At 37.5% G+C, this 22,120-nt stretch overlaps 1 protein-coding gene across 1 annotated transcript in view; it reads right to left on the reverse strand.

Moving 5' to 3' along the window:
- Nucleotides 1–22,120, reverse strand: part of THSD7A (thrombospondin type 1 domain containing 7A) — a 456,022-nt gene that overhangs the window by 59,137 nt on the left and 374,765 nt on the right. Inside the window, exons 10-11 of the mRNA XM_059074016.2 lie at nt 9,835–9,967; nt 7,983–8,086 (exon numbers count right to left, since the gene is read on the reverse strand). Coding sequence (XP_058929999.1) covers nt 7,983–8,086; nt 9,835–9,967 — 237 coding nt within the window. The remainder of the gene's footprint in view (nt 1–7,982; nt 8,087–9,834; nt 9,968–22,120) is intronic.

Below are 22,120 nucleotides of genomic sequence, written 5' to 3' on the forward strand. Positions count from 1 at the left end.
AAGCTCAAATTGTTAGATTAAAAGTGACTAAAGAAATATTCTAGCCAAATGCAATGTGGAGACGTTTATGAACCCTGATTTGAACAAACTGATTGTAAACAGGTATTTTTGAGACAATGGGGGAAAATTAAACGTGGTATGAGTATTAGCCATGGTAGGAATTATTCAATTTTGTTTCGTGTTATAATAATACTCTTGCTATGTTTAAAAAATATTAGGTATTTATGGATGATGTATATCTTACCTGGGAGTTGCTTTACAATACTCCAGCAAAATCTCTTTAAGGGTATGAGGAGTGGCAGATGACCAAGCGTGACAACATGTTGAAATCTGTTGAAGCTGTGTGAGTGATGACTACACGATTAGTATTCATTACCACAGTCTCTCTACTTTTGTGCATCTTTGCAGCTTCCCATGAATTTAAATAAAAATGATTAATAAGTAGAATAAGTAGAGTTAATTCCAGAATGTTTTCATGTAAGTTGAATTTTGAGCTATGTTTTAAAGAGGAGACTAATAAACGTTCCTGAAATGAAAGGGAATAGATAACATTGGTTTGAGCTAAAAGGACATGGATATCTGCGTTATGCATATATGAGTATGTAAATGGAAGGCTACCGATGCAGCTCTGAAATAAATCTAATAGAATTCAGAATGGAGTTGCTCATCTTCATTTTCTTGAAGAGGAATGAAACGCCCTTATTATTCAGGATGCACAAAAAGAAGGAGTTCTATTGGTCTGTGGATTGCCCTTCGGCATGCAAGACCATGTTGTCATTTCGTTTGAATAATCAGAGTGAAATAAATGACTAGATCTAAAATGTGCACAACGAAGTTCATTACAGGAAACAGAATAAGATCAAGGCCCGAGTGCAGGGAAAACTGTTGGATTATTTGTAACAAAGAGTTCAAGGAGCTCTGAGACTTTATTTATTAAACTGAGCCATATTAGCACGGTTTATCCCACAGCAACCGCATCTGGGTAGCACTGGAGACAGAGTATGTTCACCAGACTGAGTGATTAGAGCAGTGATTTTTTTTCCTATGGTGTTACCAAAAAAATGACAATCGTGAGAATGAATCATGTAGAAATAAAAAAGAAAAAGCTTAATGTGAGTGGGAGCTAGTTACCAAGAGACCTAATTGTGCTTAGAAATAAGACCAAACCTATAAATAATGCAAGAGGGCTCCAGTTGTTTACTAGGTGGATTTAATGATCCTGGTCTTTCTCTGTGTGGAAGAGATTTTCACTGGCAAGTTTGCCAAATTACACTTCCTGATTACAATTTGTGAATGTAACTCTGGCAGAAGGGAGAGAAATGTACTTTTCTTTCTTACTGATCTTAAATAGTTACCAATGATCCCTAGCCTTATTGATGCTCATAATAGATGCAAAAGTCCTTCTGTGGGGACTTACTAGGAAATAATAATCAGCTCCCCATGGAGTAGCTTAGACCAAGGTCAGCGAGATCCTTGACTGGGATCTGGAAAGGGTTAACTAACTGCATCACAACGAACCAACTAACTTGGCATTGAGGAACCATCACAAAGACAGACATCCCGGTGTCAAGCTTATTTTATCAGCTATTTAAAAAATAGCAAATGCTAATCATCATTTTATGAACAGGACTCTCATAGAGAGATAAAACAAAACCCAAATCCCCAAATCAACTAGAATGCTAATAGTCACAGAAAATTAGAGGAAGCCATTTAAAAGTAGAAATAATTCTAGAAGTTTTAAATAATAGCTTATATAAATGAAGAGTACAAAAATATTACACGGTAATTAATAAGTATATTAGCCCAAAGAAGAGTTTAAAAATCACGTCTGTGCAAAATTTTTTTAAAGCAAGCTCTTTGACTCTTTTTTACCTAGTTCTTTTTCTATTTCCGTTATTTTCATTCCTATTATACAACAATCTCTGAAAATTAACAGATTAATGTGAGTTACTGAGATAAACTGGCCCAGATATTCTGGGCCTAACTTCAATAATGCCTCTAAGATATAATCTTTTAAAAAGAACAAATTGGACCAGAATTTAAGCAAAAGAGTGATGCAAAAGGTGTCAGCACAGTTTAAGCTACTTAATTTAAGCATATTTGCTCGCAAAAAATAACAGCATAAATTGTAGTTAAATACTTATATCTCACATTCTACAAAGTCATGTGGATTTAATTTTGGTGGAGGGAAAATTAGAACTTTCTTTTTTATTCCTAGACTTTCCTTGAATAACCTTTTTAACGAATAAGTGGTGTCAGGTGAGGACTCCCAGGACCAGGAGTGTCCCTGCCATGTGAGGCATATAATAAAACTTGTTTTTTTCTTTTTTCTGTGGTCTGGATTTGAGAATACATTTGAATCATGTTGGCTTCCACATAAAGAGACTGATGTCAAATCTTAGTCACAGGTTAACATTACAGTGGACACTCCTTGGCAGGCAAGGATACAGAGGGGGTGGGGGATTACGATAGGTAGGGTTGGCCCTGGGGATTATTAACTCTAGCTCCATCTAATTTATAGAAAGTACACTTGGCAGGAAATAGCATTAAGATCAACACAGAGGGCTTCCCTGGTGGCGCAGTGGTTGAGAATCCGCCTGCCGATGCAGGGGATACGGGTTCGTGCCCCGGTCCGGGAAGATCCCACATGCGGCGGAGCGGCTGGGCCCGTGAGCCATGGCCGCTGAGCCTGCGCGTCCGGAGCCTGTGCTCCGCAACGGGAGAGGCCACAACAGTGAGAGGCCCGCGTACCACAAAAAAAAAAAAAAAAAAAAAAAAAAAAAAGATCAACACAGAGATTGAGCAAGAGTAAATTAGAAATTATTTTTATAACATCCCAGCAACTAATCGATGATATTTTTGCATCATATTCCTGGTATAAATATGTCACAAAGTAATAAACACTGGATTTATATACACACACACACATATATATACATATATGTGTATATATATATATATATATATATATATACACACACACACACATTTTAAGTAGTAGTGACATTGTCCTTTAGGGCAGTCATAGAGAAAAATAAGTAAATTGTCCAAAATTGTCATTAATATGAGCCACCTCTTTTATTTTGAATGCGAATGGAATGAGAACTCTAGCTACGGCTAGTATGGCTATGTTTCAGTGACATAGTCACTGACCAATCAATAACTTAGCCCTCTAAATGCCATCTGAATTGTAGAAATGTGAGCAGAGAGAAGAGACAGCAGAGGTTACAGTTCCATTAAAAGTTTATACACAAGTGACTTGAATAGCATGAAGCAAACAGACCCTGTTTATACACTTAAAAATTAAATAGATTGTGGACATAACTTCACGTTATTTGCATTTCTTTTATTGACAATAAGGAAAGATTCCTATTTCAAAAGCCCTCTAAAATTTCCCTGTGAGATTCAAGAATGATTTAAGTTTTAAAATTGCAAAATCCTGTTAATTCCGTCTTTAAAATACCTCTTTCTCCTCTCTCTTTTTCATTCTTATACCGTTAGATAAAATTTCCTGGAACACACCATCCTCGATATTCAAAGCCTTGCTAAAATTCTTTACTACTTCTAACTTCCTATTGTGTTCTAGTGTAAAGCATTTCCACAGAAAGCACTTTCACATAGCTTTGAAATACATAGAATGTAGACTTGGTCAAGATTGCATTTACTTGATGGTAGCAGAATCTTCCTATCTTCTTATGCCTGGGTTATTCTAACCCAGTTGTGAGTAAGGCTGATTCTCAATAATTTGCTTTACTGCGAGTGCCAGTGCTGAGATGGTAAGCAGTTACCATTAGTGACTCATTAAAGAGGCTCTGGAAACATAACTGCTTCCCAGCTCCTTTGAAATGCATCACCAGGGATAGTTCCTACACTTGGAACAATTATGCTATTAATAGTACTAAGAGTAAAAATGAAAGTCTGTCTATAATGGCCACTTTTTAACAGGTGGCTAAAAGTAGGTGCAGGTGACTCAAAAGGAGAACAACAAGGATGGCTTGCTAGAAGCTGGTAGGTAAATTTAGAGTTATATTTTTTTCTACTAACAGGGAAGGTTCAAGTCATTTTAGAGAAAACGAATCATAAAAGGTGACCTTGTAAGTGTTCTGCTGAGTGAGGCATAGTATATGAGACACACATTATTTCTTTTCTATGCATACTTAGTAAATTAACTCCTTTTTGGTTCATATGATATTTTTATTTAACTGAAGAAATCTAAATTATCATGTCAAAATGTAGTCCACATCAGAATGAAAGCCAAGATAAATCCTGTTCTTCCTGAGCCTTGAAATGCAGTGTTTTACAATTACAGCACATCTCAATTCAAAAGCTAAATTTGATCTGTTTCAAGATTTCATAAGATTTCCAGTTATGAGAAGATTCACACAGAGTATTTGTTAACCTTCTTTAAAACAATAATTCCCTGTGCTATACAAGCTGAAAATATTGGAGTTAAAAATCATACGATCCTCTTTGACTTAGTTAGGTCTGCCTCTGTTGCTGTTGTCTGCTATTGAGTCCTAAAGTTATTTTCCTCTATTGTATGTGGAAAATCCATTTATTTTTACCCATTCCAACTACAGTGGTTCCAATCTGAGCCCTTATTACTTCAACCTTGCATTGCTACAGCAGCGTTCCGGCTGGCATCCAGACCCATGTGTCTTATCTTTCTAACTTATTCTGTACACGCTGACAGATAAAGCACTGCTTTCATCAGGTCCTTGCTCCTACCACTTATTGAACAAGGTCGAAAATACTGATCCTGACATTTATAGTCCTCTACAAAATTACCCTAGGCTCCAGCTCACATCTTCAGAGCTTCAATCTACCCGCTTTTCTGTGAACACATTTAATGTTTTTGTTTTTCCTACCTCAAATGCTTAACTTACAGAACCGCTCTCATTTTGTATTCTTTTCTCTTTTCTACTTATTCTAACATTACAGTACAAGTCAAGTCCCAGCTCATCCTTTAGATCTTTCTTAAGCTCTTTAGCTTCAAATGACTGCTTTTGCAACGGATTGGTTTCAGTCTTTAACGCATACTTGTTGGGTTATATTACCAGTGATCTCATTTCCTAATCAAATTAAATACCCTGGGTTGAACATCTTCATTCCTTCCTGACACTTACGGCTCTTTCTACACAGTCTTCTGAATGCAGTCATAGTTACGTGAGTGCCTGAAATTAGAAAGTCTGAAGTATTAGAGAGGAAGGGGGTAGCTTCTCCACAGTATTTGCTGACTGATATTAATCCTTACTACACAATTATTTTAATTATTAAAAAGCTGCAGAAGTCGGCATTTTTAAAGTCTCTGACTGGATAAGGGCAAAGATGGAAACAGCAAGAGTCTAATAGGTCAATTATGCGGAGTTCTGAAAACAGCCATGACCATCAAAAAAAAGAATTTTTTGCCTTTTTGCCATTAGTAAAGATATTTCCGGGGCTTCCCTGGTGGCGCAGTGGTTGAGAGTCCACCTTCCGATGAAGGGGACACGGATTCGTGCCCCGGTCCGGGAAGATCCCACATGCCGCGGAGCGGCTGGGCCCGTGAGCCGTGGCCGCTGAGCCTGCGCGTCCGGGGAGCCTATGCTCCGCAACGGGAGAGGCCACAACAGTGAGAGGCCCACGTACCAGAAAAAAGAAAAAAGATATTTCTACTCTCTTAATTCTCCCCTTTTCATGTTTCCATAGAAATATAGGCTCTAAGAAAAAAATCTTTATCAAGGTAACAAAGATTATCTTCATATAGAAGTTAAAGGAGTTCTTCTGAGTATATTTATGCATATATTACTTGTTATAATGCCACTTTCTCTTCCCAGATATCCCATAAGATTGCTGATAGAAAAAGTAGTCTGACAAATATGGCAAGATGAGGAAGCATTACTTAGTTACAGGCAGAGGAAGAGGCACCAGTAATAGGAAACCAAGAACGGGAACCATCAAAAAGGCAGGAGAAAGTGGCACTGAGGAAGCCGAAGATCCCTGTCACAGTGGAGGTGGGTAGATATTACAAAGTAGTCACCTAGGATGAGGAATACGCAGAGGTTTTCAAATTTGGAAATGAAAAGATCACTGGTAATCACAGAAAGAAATTTTTTTATACAGATTGTGTCAAAAAACAAAAGACCCGTGTTAATATTGTTCCTTTTATGCCTACAGTGATCTATGCATACATTCACTGAGGCCATGATCTAACAGGAAGGGGAAAGGAATTAACATTTAATGAAGATTTAATATGTGCAAAGCGCTGAAAGGATCATTATGTTCTCAGCCTCAGAGGAAGGAAATAAATAAACCAAGGTTGTGCAGTTAAGTAACAGAGTTTGAAACTAAAGCTGTTTTCACACTTGTGCAGCTTCCACCACATCTCAGATTTCCTCCAGTGGTATTCTACAAAAATACGGTTTTCATCTTTTTACCTAACTTCATGTCACACTTAGCTCCCTGGATATCACCTGTGCATAGACTGTAGAATAGGAAAATTGGAAAGATCATTTGGTCCAGCCCTCTTTTCTTTTTTTCCCCATCTAAATAAACTGATACCCAAAAAGGTAAAGGGATGAATAAAACTCACATTGTATTAGTGAAAGAACTGGGACTAAAACTTACGTTTCTTGATTCCCAAACTCACACCTGCTTTCATCATAAACTTTATGTAGGGTCCAAATTGTATGCAAATGTATGCTTGATTCAAGGAGGAATTAGCAAGACATGACAAGAAAGTCTTATATCCTTCAATTTCTCCATGAATGGTTTCAAATGGGGAGAATGACTTTTAATTCTAAATACCTAAGTCTTTATAACTGTAAAGGGAGACAGTTATATTTTAGCAGATGCTGATGGTGGAGGATACATAATGAAAAATAAGCATATAAAATAAAATCCTAAAAATCACTAGATAGTTAATATTAATTGTAAAATAAATGTTATGTTTCAAATGAAGATTCCTAAAATGACTATCATAATGGAAGATTTTTTAAAAAAGAAGCTATTTTTCACAAATTTTAAAAAAGCAATCTTTTCACTGTAAAGAAAAAGGGTCCCGGATCAAATCAGCAAAAACTGGAATCTAATTCTGTGTGTTCAGAGTTCTACAACATCATCCAATACGTAACTACAAATGAGGGTGCAAAGCATGTTTTTATGAATTTAAAAAGGTGGCTGTGTATTCAATTACATATTCAGCTACATTTTAGATATGTAGCAAGAATTACATTCTAAAACTCAACATGAGTAAAAAGAATCATGTACTCTTTAGAGATCGAATTTGCTACATGTATAAGTAACATGTTCCAAAGCTTGGAATGTAGGTACTATCCATAATATCTAGTAAATAATCATGGCAAGTTGGAAACATTTCCATCACTCATTTCTGCAAGAAACCATGTTATCTAGTAGCGTCGACAGATTGCAATCCACATATGGCAGGTTTAGAGTACATAAATCTGCCATTTAAAAATCAGTACTAAATATGAACAGAATTGGGGGTCGCCATGACAATGACAAGGATGTCGTTACTGAGAATTTCTGGGAAAGTTAACCAATTATATTACATTTTATGCATGCACGTATATAATGCATACGGGCAATGATGTAAGGATCTTATTGATTGTTAAGGTGACAAGCAAAGTGTTATGGAATCCCATGAGCCAAAAACTAATTACAAGAACAACAACAAAAACAAGTTGCAGTGTACAACTATGTCACAACACTTTCAAGAGCTTGGTCTGATCATCTTCTAGATATGAATGAGGGGAAAGTTTAACCAGAGGAGTTATGAACTAATGTCAAAGAACTAAGGACCCAATTTAAAAAGTCAGGTTTCTGGGTCCTGGTGTAAGGTAGAATGGGTGGTAGCAGACTCTTACCTGCTTTGCTCTGTTTGCCTAGCATAGCTTCAAAATGACAAACTCTTCAAGCTAGTGGTTAAGTTAGTGCTGTTGGAGAAATGCAAAGCAAATCAACTGTGGAATGGGGCCTCCCACCTCTTGCCTGGCGTCCGGGCCCACAGCCCTCCTGCGCTCCAGGGCTGTCCTGTTGCACACTCCAAGGGACTAACTGGCACCTGCGCCATTTGTGAGTCTTCCACCTATATGGAAAGAACAGAAGCCTCATAGAGAAGAAGCAAACATACTAGTAAATCACAGAGACACAATGCCAAGGAAGCGTGACTTTGACCACTGCAAACAGGAAATTATTTGACAATGCTGATGAACTTAGTTGCCGGGCAGGAATAAAGATGTAGACATAGAGAATGGACTTGAGGACATGGCGTGGGAGGGGAAGCTGGGGCGAAGTGAGAGGAGCATGGACATATATATACTACCGAATATAAAATAGTTAGCTAGTGGGAAGCAGCAGCATAGCACTGGGAGATCAGCTCGGTGCTTTGTGACCACCTAGAGGGGTGGGATAGGGAGGATGGGAGGGAGGCTCAAGAGGGAGGGGATATGGGGACATATGTATGCATATGGCTGATTCACTTTGGTGTACAACAGAAACTAACACAGTACTGTGAAGCAATTATACTCCAATAAAGATCTATTTTTTAAAAAGTCCTATCTAAATTTAATTTAGATCTTCATCAAGGAATTATAAAAAGCAGCACGAAATATAAAAGTACTTCCTGTTGCAGTGGAGACAAGAGGCGATCACTGTCAAGTTCTAAAGGAATGGACTCTGCTAATAGCATTTAGCCTTTTAATTTATTTTTATTTCCTTTTTTTTTAAGGCTGCACCATGAGGCATGCGGGATCTTAGCTCCCCAACCAGGGATTGAACCCGTGCCCCCTGCAGTGGAAGCACAGAATCTTAACCACTGGACCGCCAGGGAAGTCCCACATTTAGCCTTTTTAATGATTAGGACTGCCAGCAGATGTATCCAGATAGTACCAGAAGTGATGTGTTCCACTTTAGAAAGGTATATTTATTTTACATTCAAGTTATAAAATTGCATTCAACTCATGAGCCTTTTGTACAGTGCTCTTTTGATTAGCATTGTAGGGGTAACTCAGAAGCTGCAATTTATAATACACTTCACAAAAACAAATCCCCCAAATAAACAAGTTTGGGCTAACAGTTAATGTTCATCATGAAAGCATGTAATTATACTGCCTGTCATCTCAGAATTAAACACAGATAAATTTAGATGACAAATTTGCCATCAATTTCATCTTAAGTTATTATTTGGGGATCACACCTTCCATCAATTGATGCCATAATATTTCATTTGTTGTCAGGACTGCAATTATTCACCACATCAAGTTTCAATTAGGTATTTTTTTCATAGTTATGAAAAAAAATTTTTCTAATAATCAAGATGATGACATATAGCTTCAATAATCTTAATTTTCCTTGAGGTGGCCACAAATGAACAAAACAGACATCTTACTAACATCACTGAGACAAAGATGTCATTTCGTGAGACCCAGAATACCAGCATTTATGAGGAACAGGTGCTCGCTGGAGCCAGGGGAGGAATGCTTAGGCTATTCCTGTTAAGTGAAAAAGAATTGCTTCCAAAAGCATATGCTTCATAATTATTAATCACTTTTCTGCATTTTCTATAGATTATATCAACATAAGAAACTCTTCAAGCTCCTAAAGCTTATAATACAGCTTGGAAGATTACACAAGTATTTGTGTCCCTGGAGATGATTTCAGTAGCAAAGCAGCTCTTTAAAACAGGCAAGAGATGGGACCTGCAGTCATAAACATCCTCAACTCCACTGAGTCTGCGGGCAGTGTTGGCTTCCTTTTCTCATTGTCGGAAGGACCATGAACCTGAAGTATTTTGCTTAGTGCATCGCTCAGAAGGCTTTTCCTTCACTCCATTACCTGTAGCTCTGGCACACTTGAGGGGCCTTGCAGGCCTTCTCTTCATAGAGAGGATCCGTGCAGTCCTTGCCTCCATTGGCTGGCAGCTGAATGATGACCCGGTGCCGAGTCTGCTTCCTGATTCCGGAGTCCCCTGGAATGAGGCAGCTTTTTAACCTCTGTTCTCTGCACTGATGAAAGAATCTCCAAATACCAGCCTGTGTGAAGAAATTACATTGCTTCCAGCTCCACGTGCTTTGACATCCCTGACTGAGAGGCCTCGTCTAGTCATTTCCTAAATTCTCCCGAAGACCGCTTATAATGAAAGCCAATCAATGTGTATTTAAAAATGTGAAGAATGGAGAAAATAGTTCCATAGTCAACTAGTCTTCCTAATGCTCACTTACAACGTGATTGCTCTTTTGTATGCTTCTTCCCCCTTGAGAAATATGACAGATCTAATTAATCTGTTTTTCTCTGCCTTAAGTTTATTTTCATGCCGTTTCATATAGCCCTGTTTACCACATGGGACTCATACACATCTAATGAATCTTTCTTAGGAGAATATATTAAATGGTTTAATGTGAAATTCTATTTTTTGTTATTCACTTAATTTGAAATGTATAACTCATAAATTATTCTAGTCATTTATTATTCATGTTAAACACTTTAAGATCTTTAATTCAGGTCACATCCTAAACATCTGAGCTGTAAGTAGTGAAATGAAAGTCATTTCCTAGAGGCAGAATTTTTAGAGAAGCCTTCAAAATAGCAACAATTACTATAAATAACTTACTCCAAATTATGTTACAAAAACAATGGAAATAATTAAGATTTACCTTCGATGAAGATATCAAATTGACAGTATTGCTGATATAAAGATGCTCAGAATTTTTTAGTATGAGAAACAGATGATATCTAAAACTTGACAACTTTAATTAAATACATTCTAACTTACAATATATACACTTTAAAGATGAATAGCCATATGTCATGAATTTGCTTACAAAAGAATCCCCTAAGGAATTACTTTAATAGAGTTCCCCTGATGAATTTACATGTTTTCTCAAGATCATTAAATATTTGATATGTAGACTACAGAAACAGAAATTTAGAAGGGTTAGCAGCTGCTAATAGTGTAAGTTTAAGCAGAACTGAAATGAAATACCCTTAAAGTCATTGTGTTCGTAGAAAAATATGATTTGACAAATAGAAGTTTCCAGTAATGGAACATCCTTTGACATGAAGTCAGGGTATCCCTCAACACAGTCTGGCCACTGACTCTTAGCAGTGTGACTTGAAGATTCCTGTATTAAATGGGAGAATGGATCAGATTAGTGATTCCTAAATGTCTGACTACATAGGAGAATTTCTTTGAAAAAATAAAAACAAAAAACTAAAAGCAGATTTCTCCGCATATACCCAGAACTACTAAATAAGAATCTCTTGGGAGCTGGAGGTGGGAATCTGTGGATGTGGGAATCTGATTTTTACAAAGCTTGCCAGGAAACGGTGGTAAACAGCTAGGTTTGAGATCTACTGGAATAACTAACCATGGATGTCCCAATTTAAGATTCTAGAATTTGCATGTAACTTTTTAGGATTATTCCTATAGTGTGGGAAACGTGTACTATTAATGACTGAATTAACTATTTTAGTGAATAGTTGGAATACTACCGGTAATGAAGTACGGAACTAGGGGGTGGAAGTAGTGGGTAGCAGAGAGTTAAAGTATTTGAAAATATTGTCACAGACTTTTAAAAATTGTAGCAATAATAGTTTGAATGCCAGCTGCAGCTTTTACATATTAAGTATAATTTATCTAAGAAAGATCGAAGAAGTGCCAATAGGACTTTTAATAAAATTGGTAATGCTATCTCCATCCATTATATTGTTCAATGACCCCTATATTAAGGCCCACGTGATAAATTCCTCTAATAATTTAGAGCTAGGAAAAATCTTGTTTCCCTTGACAATCCGTTAAGAATCCACTGTGCTTCTGTTTTTTGCTTTGTTCACCAGAATCTCAGAGCTAATTTTCTTCTCAGTTGCAGGAGCTTACCTTAACTTTGATTTTATATTATAATTTTTCTCTTCTTCTCCCCTCCCTCTACCCTATTTACTACCTGACTCCATGCTTTTTTTACACTATTATCTATTACCTTTCCTTTTGTTTTATATTTATGCTCTGTCTTTAATCTTTTTAAAAGACTATACAAACTAAATGAGCATTCTTATCATTTGTTTAGCATTGGGGGAAGGAGGGAGGTGTGTGTTTGGTTTTTAACAGGGAAAAGAGGGAAAGACCAAACAGGAGCAGGTCTTTGTTTCCCAGGTGGTCGAAATTCTTAAGAGTCAATAACTCTCCAACCCTTTTTAACCTGCAGATACAAAACAGACATAGAATTGAGGCCAAGGGATCCACAGACTGGAGGGGACAATGAGAACAGCATAAGTGGCACCATATAGACTGAAGCTCCTGGTCATTAACTACCTAAATATCACCTGGTATTTACCCAGGGCTGTTCAGATTTGGGAAGCAGCAAGCAAATGTTAGTGTTTCAATTCTACTTTGTTTATTGACTTGAAAGCAAAAAAGTCACCTAATATAAAACTCTGAGACATTCTAGTGCCATCTCATCACAATCTCCACAAGTTTGTACCTGATATATAACACCATGATAATGCTTTTCACTTCCATAATTGATCCCACAATGGGAATCCATTTATTCTTATAAAAAAGTTCAAATACCTTAACCTTGCACAGCCCACAGGTTAGAGATTGTGACCTGATTAAAGTGGAACATTCCAAAGCCATAACACCTAGAGAGGAAGTTTAATGGGGTTACACAGGAATTGTCATGACATGCATGTTTCTATCCACTGGGAGGTTCGTTTCTTCTCAGATCGCAGTTAGCAAATTACGCATACACTCAACAGCACTTTAGAGCTCTGCCAGTTACAGAGCCCTCAAATCAGAGTGCAGACAAAGGGAAAGCTACAGCACATGTTAAAAAATAAATTAATAAAAGTGGAAGGCTCCTAACTAATAACTTGAGTTGGCAAGTGTGGAATTTTATAATATTTAGAGTTTCCCACATATATTTACACCCAATTTATTGTATGAGGTGGGGATACATACATAATTTCCATTTATCTTTGTGTTTTAGCACGTAGAACAGTGGTCACACAGAGTAAAGTCTTAATAAATGTTTCCTGAATGAGCAAACACATTTATTTCACTTCTTCTCAACTGGATTATAAATTAGCATTCTCTTTTCTTTTATATCCATTTCCTTAGAGTATTATGCACATGGGTACTAAGTCTGTTCTTTAGTATTAATAAAAAATAAGGTATCACTTTGTTCATTGGAAATAATAAGCATGGGAAAAATAAAGGAATAATCCTAGAGTGTTTATACTTGAAAATACCTACCTAGGATAGGTAGAGAAAAAAGGGATTATATATTCCGAAAACATTTATGTGGTAATGGGCCATAGAGACTCAGAGGATATGTAATCTCTCACTCAGCTACAGCACTTTTCAGATATCTTAAGACATTCAAGATAAATTTCACTGGATAAGTTCCTTGATGGACAGATTTAAAGGACAGGCAAAACTAAGATGGGTTAAGCTGGAAGCGAGGTGGATGGCAGGTTGCAGCAGCACAGTGAGAGGAAATTGAAAGGGAAACGTTTCATGCAAGAAGTAAAATGTAAAGGCAGTTTTCAGATCTTTGAGGGGTAATTCTAGCATAGTACTGTTTGAGGGCATCAAGGTAGAAAAGATGCCTCTGCAATAACCCTGCTAGCCCTCAAGTCAATAAATGTAGCAAGAAAAAAAGAAGCAAACACAATTTGAGCAGCCAAGTGTATTATTTGATCAAAAGTATTGATTTTTTAAAGATTAGAGTTAAAAATAATTTATATGCAGAAATATTTTCCATCTTTAATAAAGCCCTTTGTAAAAATTTATGAAAATTTGGAAATATTAACAAGTACACTGGTTTGAGGATTAAATTACTTTCTGTTCAATACTGATGTTTACCAGCACTGATTTTTCAAGACATATCATAAGAGAGGGCTGAATAATATTTCAAATTACTCTGCTTGTTCTTCCTGGAATCCTAAGCTACTCTGTTCCACTTTCTGCAATACTATACTGTAATTTTACCTATTTAAAGTGACTTAAAAAGGAGGGTAGCTCTACATTTTCATAAGTTCAAACTCTTACAAAATGTAGATTTTACCTACAGAATTAAGTTTAAAAGAACCACCTCATTCCTGAATTAATTTTCATTTGCTATCATCTATCCTTGAACATTCACATTTTTAAACATTTTTTAATTGCACGCAGAAGTCAGTGTAATTTCAACAAAGCTTGCCTTATTTCCATTTCATACCAAATAATGAAAAGCTAACTACATGTCATTGCTTTATTTTCCCTATGACAAAAGGCTAGTCTTCTATAACACCACTGTATCCTTATTCTCAGTTACAGCAGTCTACAGGTGAAACAGAAAAGGTTTCTCCCAGCACGCAAAGCATCTTGGCACTGTGTCCAAAAGCAAGCCCCTCTGCCAACCCCCTAGTCTTTCTTTTTTTCCTCAATACACAACTATAGTTATTCTTTTTAAGTCTGAGCGCCCAGGTTTAAGATTTCTGAAAGTCTTTTGTTCTAGGAGACTCAGCACAGAGCTGTCAAATAGAACAGGTAGGGCTGATCTGCTGGCTGTGAGATGTGCCCTGAGCTGGGCCAAACACAGCTCCACATCTCAGAACCTCTTGCTCACAGGACAGCAGATGCCTGAGCTGGCATTCTTGCACTCCTTGGCCACTACCACCCAGGAGCTTCAGAGAAGACTAGTATCCTAGTGGCAGCACGCATTTCAATTTACAGCAGTTACCTACCTTTCACCAAGAGACTATCCCAGCTGAACCCATTATATCTAACATGCCTGTCGCACCACAAGAAACTAGCACCCTCAATCCCCCCTGCATGTCTTCCATCACACCTGGACCACAGCATACAAGCTGTGCATAACCTTATTCAATTTCTCTTTCTTTTCTATCCTCTAATCTTTCCACAACTGTACCTAAAGGAACACACTGTCTCTCATCTCCAATCTCTTCTTAGAAATTTTCCTTCACATTCTTTGCCGGTGGAGGCTGGCTCTACCTAGCCAATCCACCAACATTTCATTATTTAATGACCATAGAACATCCCTCACTGTAATCCTTTCTCTTCCTACCCTAGCAACCCCTTTGGTGGTTTGGGCATCCACATGGTTATTCCATCCAAGGCACTGGACTCTGAATTACTGTACCTCCTCACCTCCGATGACCTTTTCCTGCATCTTGCATCAATTACTAACTCTTCTGTTCATGCCCCTGATGATATCATCATCAATACCTGCACATTCTCATCTTCAAACATTAATTTCTGGTCACTTCTCCTAACCTTCTAGTTCACCTACTTTACTAAAAGTGAAAGTTCATCTTACTAAAAATTCTTCAAACTCAATCAAGATTGCCAATCCACTTTCCCAATCACTTTTTCACTATATCATCCCTTTTATGAAACCTCACTTCCATCCCACCCCACCCTAGATTCCACACTTTGTTATTACATAAGCACTCCACTGAAAACACCCTTGACTCTGTTTTTCTCTCCCTTTCTTGTACTCTTCTGGAAAAGCCCTGACCTTAATCAATGCTAATTATTTTCCTACAGCTTTCCTTCACTCAGGCAGCTGAACACGGCTGAAGAAACACTGGTAACTGTGTTGAGCAATTCCTTTTTAAGATGCATTACTAAATGGGTACTCCATGTTGCCTATTACAAATTCTATTACATATTACTAACTTGCCCACTTTTGTACTCTCCAAAATGAGGTCACATCTTCTTCCCTCTCACCCACCCTGCATTGTTCACTTGGTCTTTCACATGCATCGAGACATTAGAACAATCATTAAATGCCTTTTCTGTCTCATACCACTAGAACATAAGCTTCCTAAATGCAGGAAAACTGTTTTCCTTGTTTATTGCTATATCCTTTATATTTAAAATTGTGCCTGGTAAATTGCAGTTACTTGAAAAATCTGTGTAGAATGAAAAAAGTGAATGATTGCTTAAAAAAATATCTATGATGTTTAATGACACAGTGAAGCAACTAAAAACAATTATCAGTAAATGTATCAACAAATCCTCCATAATAATAATCAGAAATTTGTATTAGTAAGTTTTCCTTCATCATGACCTAAATACTTTCCACATGTTGCAACATAATTGAACTTCTAAGAAAGAATGCTTTCAATACACCAGGTTAAAACATTTACCAGATTCTGACCATATGCACTATGTAGTGCCTTTCCTACAGGAACTTATAATCACTATAGACAACAAATAATGTAGCTGTAGCTGAAATACAGTTCACAAAGCATAGAGCACTTTACCATATGTTATATCGTTTTTGCCACAGAACAACTCAAAGATGTTATAACCAAGGAAGGCTTGCAGAGATTAAGTATCTGGAGAGATTAAGGTCACTTGGCTGCTTTGTGGCCAAGATAGGTGTCCAAACCAGATCTGCTGATTCAAAGTCCACTCACTCCATTATACCATGAAACTCACTACTCATCTTTATGTTTGAAAACTAAAACCTGTGTCCTACTGTATATGAGTAAATCTAATTCGGTCTTCTACAACCTGCCTCTGTTCTCCTTTCCAACTTCACATCTTGACTTTCCTCGACACACACCAACCTTCAGTGGGTTGGATCCCACTTTCTTTTGAACAACACATCTTTTTCATGGTCACTAAGACTTTTCCTGATACCTTTGATCACTTGGGATTCTTTTATGCCTTCTCTCTTTCAAAGAGGCCTCTTCTACCTTTTTTCAACAAGATTTTCCCTAATATTTGTTCCCTATTATTTTCCCTGTCTCTTCTCTAGAGCTCTTCCTGTTTTACCACTAAATCTTGTTATTGAATCATGTAAGTCTTACATTATCTGATCTATGTAGAAGAGTTCTACATTTTAAATGAGATCAAAACTTTTCTGAAGTTCTTCTCTGTGGGGCCATCAATGTGCTAGTTAAGTACAGTAATCAATAAAATAGAAATGCAATAAGTATTTATGCATATATTACAGATGAGTATTAATTTAATAAACACATGTACAGTATTCACAATCTATTTGTTCCCTCGTCTTTCTGCTAAGAATTTTTAAGTGCCTTATATAAGTTATCACAGCTTGTCACATAAAATTTTCTGTATTTTATAAATGGTCAGAGAAGAGTAAATCAGTCTCTTAGAACTGTAAAAATCATCAGCAGAGGTCAAATTAAAACTCATGTTATTTGATGAAATGTCACCCCTATTCAGTTACTCATTATTCTCCTTCCCCTTATTTATTTTTCTTCTAGCATTTATCATTGTCTGATTTATGCCCTGGCTTATAGTACCACTGAATCTAGAACTCTTCAAACCTGGTATTTTTCACACCATGCACAGCAACCCAATGGAATAACTTGCCCAAGATCTTACTGTAAATGAAATCACTGAGACCAGACCCTGGGGTCCCTCACCTACACCATGGATTCCCCTGCCTCAAAACTTTGACTGCTGTGGCTGTCAGTGCTCACTGGCCATTTGGAGAGTGGATCACTGTGGGGGCCCAGATCCTTATATTAGCCCCTAGCAAGTAACTGATGTCCTTTGAGAGAACGAGGAGAAGAAAGCTAAGGAGAGATTGGTTCAAGATGGCAAAGTAGAAGGACATGCTCTCACGCCCTCTTGTGAGAGCACCAGAATCACAGCTAACTGCTAAACAATCATCGAAAGGAAGACACTGGAACTCACCAAAAAAAATACCCCACATCCAAAGACAAAGGAGAAGCCACAATGAGATGGTAGGAGGGGCACAATCACAATAAAATCAAATCCCATAACTGCTGGGTGGGTGATTCACAAACTGGAGAACACTTATACCACAGAAGTCCACCCACTGGAGTGAAGGTTCTGAGCCCCACGTCAGGTTTCCCAACCTGGGGGTTTGGCAACGAGAGGAGGAATTCCTAGAGAATCAGACTTTGAAGGCTAGCGGGATTTGATTGCAGGACTTCTACAGGACTTGGGGAAACAGAGACTCCACTCTTGGAGGGCACGCACAAAGTAGTGTGTGCATCAGGACCCAGGAGAAGGAGTAGTGACCCCATAGGAGACTGAACCAGACCTACCTGCTACTGTTGGAGGGTCTCCTGCAGAGGCGGGGGGTAGCTGTGTCTAACCCTCAGGACAAGGACACTGGCAGAAGTTCTGGGAAGTACTCCTTGGAGTGAGCCCTCCCAGAGTCCACCATTAGCCCCACCAAAGAGCCTGGGTAGGCACCACTGTTGGGTCACCTCAGGGCAAACAACCAACAGGGAGGGAACTCAGGCCCACGCATCAGCAGACAAGCGGATTAAAGTTTTACTGACCTCTGCCCACCAGAGCAACAACCAGCTCTATCCACCACCTGTCCCTCCCATCAGGAAACTTGCTCAAGCCTCTTAAATAGCCTCATCCACCAGAGGGCAGACAGCAGAAGCAAGAAGAACTACAATCCTGCAGCCTGTGGAACAAAAACCACATTCACAGAAAGATAGACAAGATGAAAAGGCAGAGAGCTATGTACCAGATGAAGGAACGAGATAAAACCCCAGAAAAAAACAACTAATTGAAATGGAGATGGACAACCTTCCAGAAAAAGAATTCAGAATAATGATAGTAAAGATGATCCAGGACCTTGAGAAAAGAATGTACGCAAAGATCGAGAAGATGCAAGAAATGTTTAACAAAGATCTAGAAGAATTAAAGAACAAACAGAGATGAACAATACAATAACGGAAATGAAAAATAGACTAGGAGGAATCAATAGCAGAATAACTGAGGCAGAAGAACGGATAAGTGACTTGGAAGACAGAATGGTGGAACTCACTGCTGCGGAACAGACTAAAGAAAAAAGAATGAAAAGAAATGAAGACAGTCTAAGAGACCCCTGGGACAACATTAAACGTAACAACATCCACATTTATAGGAGTCCCAGAAGGAGAAGAGACAGAGAAATGTCCCGAGAAAATATGTGAAGAGATTATAATCGAAAACTTCCCTAACATGGGAAAGGAAATAGCCACCCAAGTCCAGGAAGTGCAGAGAGTCCCATACAGGATAAACCCAAGGAGAAACATGCCGAGACACAAAGTAATCAAATTGGCAAAAATTAAAGACAAAGAAAAATTACTGAAAGCAGCAAGGGAAAAATGACAAATAACATACAAAGGAACTCCCATAGGTTAACAGCTGATTTCTCAGTAGAAACTCTACAAGCCAGAAAGGAGTGGCATGACATATTTAAAGTGATGAAATGAAAGAACCTACAAGCAACATTACTCTACCCGGCAAGAATCTCATTCAGATTCGATGGAGAAATCAAAAGCTTTACACACAAGCAAGAGCTAAGAGAATTCAGCACCACCAAACCAGCTCTACAACAAATGCTAAAGGAAGTTTTCTAAGTGGCAAACACAAGAGAAGAAAAGGACTTACAAAAAGAAACCCAAAACAATTAAGAAAATGGTAATAGGAATATACATATTGATAATTCCCTTAAATGTGAATGGATTAAATGCTCCAACCAAAAGACACAGGCTCGCTGAATAGATACAAAAACAAGACCCATATATATGCTGTCTAAAAGAGACCCACTAGAGATCTAGGGACACATACAGACCGAAAGTGAGGGGATGGAAAAAGATATTCCATGACAATGGAAATCAAAAGAAAGCTGGAGTAGCAATACTCATATCTGATAAAATAGACTTTAAATAAAGAATGTTACAAGAGACAAGGAAGGACACTACATAACGATCAAGGGATCAATCCAAGAAGAAGATATAACAATGATAAATATATATGCACCCAACATAGGTGCACCTCAATACATAAGACAAATGCTAACAGCTATAAAAGAGGAAATCGACAGAAACACAATAATACTAGGGGATTTTAACACCTCACACCAATGGACAGATCATCCAGACAGAAAATTAATAAGGAAACACAAGCTTTAAATGACACAATAGACCAGATAGATTTAATTGATATTTATAGGACATTCCGTCCATCCCAAAACAGCAGATTACACTTTCTTCTCAAGTGCACACAGAACATTCTCCATGATAGATCACATCTTGGGTCACAAATCAAGCCTCAGTAAACTTAAGAAAATTGAAATCACATCAAGCATCTTTCCTGACCACAACGCTATGAGATTAGAAATCAATTACAGGGAAAAAAGCATAAAAACCACAAACACATGGAGGCTAAACAATACACTACTAAATAACGAAGAGATCACTGAAGAAATCAAAGAGGAAATAAAAAAAATACCTAGAGACAAATGACAACGAAAACATGATGATCCCAAACCTATGGGATGCAGCAAAAGCAGTTCTAAGAGAGAATTTTATAGCGATACAAGCTTACCTCAAGAAATAAGAAATATGTCAAATAAACAATCTAATCTTACACCTAAAGGAACTAGAGAAAGAAGAGCAAACAAAACCCAAAGTTAGTAGAAGGAAAGAAATCATAAAGATCAGAGTAGAAAAAAAAAGAAAAGAATAGCAAAGATCAATAAAACTAAAAGCTGGTTCTTTGAGAAGATAAACAAAATTGATAAATCATTTGCAGACTCACCAAGAAAAAGAGGGAGAGAACTCAAAACAATAAAATTAGGGATGGAAAGGGAGAAGTTACAACAGACACCGCAGAAGTATAAAGCAACCTAAGAGACTATTACAGGCAACTCTATACCAATAAAATGGACCACCTGGAAGAAATGGACAAATTCTTAGAAAGGTATACCCTTCCAAGACTGAACCAGGAAGAAACAGAAAATATGAACGGAGCAATCACAAGTAATGAAATTTTAACTGTGATTAAAAATCTTCCAACAAACAAAAGTCCAGGATCAGATGGCTTCACAGCTGAATCTTATCAAACATTTAGAGAAGAGCTAACACCCATCCTTCTCAAACTCTTCCAAAAAACTAAAGAGTAAGGAACACTCCCAAACTCATTCTATGAGGCCACCATCACCCTGATACCAAAACCAGACAAAGGTACCACAAAAAGGTAAAATTACAGACCAATATCACTGATGAATATACATGCAAAAGTCCTCAACAAAATACTAGCAAACAGAATCCGGCAACACATTAAAAGGATCATACACCATGATCAAGTGGGATTTATCCCAGGGATGCAAGGATTCTTCATTATACGCAAATCAATCAATGTGATACACCATATTAACAAACTGAAGAATAAAAACCATATGATCATCTCAGTAGATGCAGAAAAAGCTTTTGACAAAATTCAACACCCATTTATGATAAAAAACTCTCCAGAAAGTGGGCATAGAGAGAACCTACCTCAATATAATAAATGCCATAAATGACAAACCCACAGCAAACATCATTCTCAATGGTGAAAAACTGAAAGCATTTCCTCTAAGATCAGGAAAAAGACAAGGATGTCCACTCTCATCACTATTATTCAACATAGTTTTGGAAGTTCTAGACAAGGCAATCAGAAAAGAAAAAGAAATAAAAGGAATACAAATTGGAAAAGAAGTAAAACTGTCACTGTTTGCAGATGACATGATACTATACATACAGAATCCTAAAGATGCCACCAAAAAACTACGAGAGCTAATCAATGAATTTGGTAAAGTTGCGGGATACAAAATTAATGCACAGAAATCTCTTGCACTCCTATACACTAATGATGAAAAATGTGAAAGAGAAATTAAGGAAACACTCCCATTTACCACTGCAACAAAAAGAATAGGTTTAAGTTATTTGCTATTTCAAGGGTATTTAAAACAGAAAAAGCATGAAAAGGAACTCACGTTTCAACTATATAAAATAATCACACTGTAAAAACTATCCACTATTAAGTTTATAATCTTATGTAATATCTCCAGGATTAAAAAAAAATTCTGGTGATTTAAAACAGTGGTTAAACTAGAAGTTGATTCTTTTTAAAAAAATTTTATTTATGTAGTTTTTGGCTGTGTTGGGTCTTCGTTGCTGTGCACAGGCTTTCTCTAGTTGCGGTGAGCAGGGGCTGCTCTCTGTTGCCGTGCACAGGCTTCTCATTGCAGTGGCTTCTCTTGTTGTGGAGCACGAGCTCTAGGCCTGTGGGCTTCAGTAGTTGTGACACTCGGGCTCAGTAGTTGTGGCTCATGGGCTCTAGAGT

Source organism: Kogia breviceps, chromosome 9, assembly GCF_026419965.1.
Source record: "Kogia breviceps isolate mKogBre1 chromosome 9, mKogBre1 haplotype 1, whole genome shotgun sequence".
Classification (NCBI taxonomy): Eukaryota; Metazoa; Chordata; class Mammalia; order Artiodactyla; family Physeteridae; genus Kogia; species Kogia breviceps.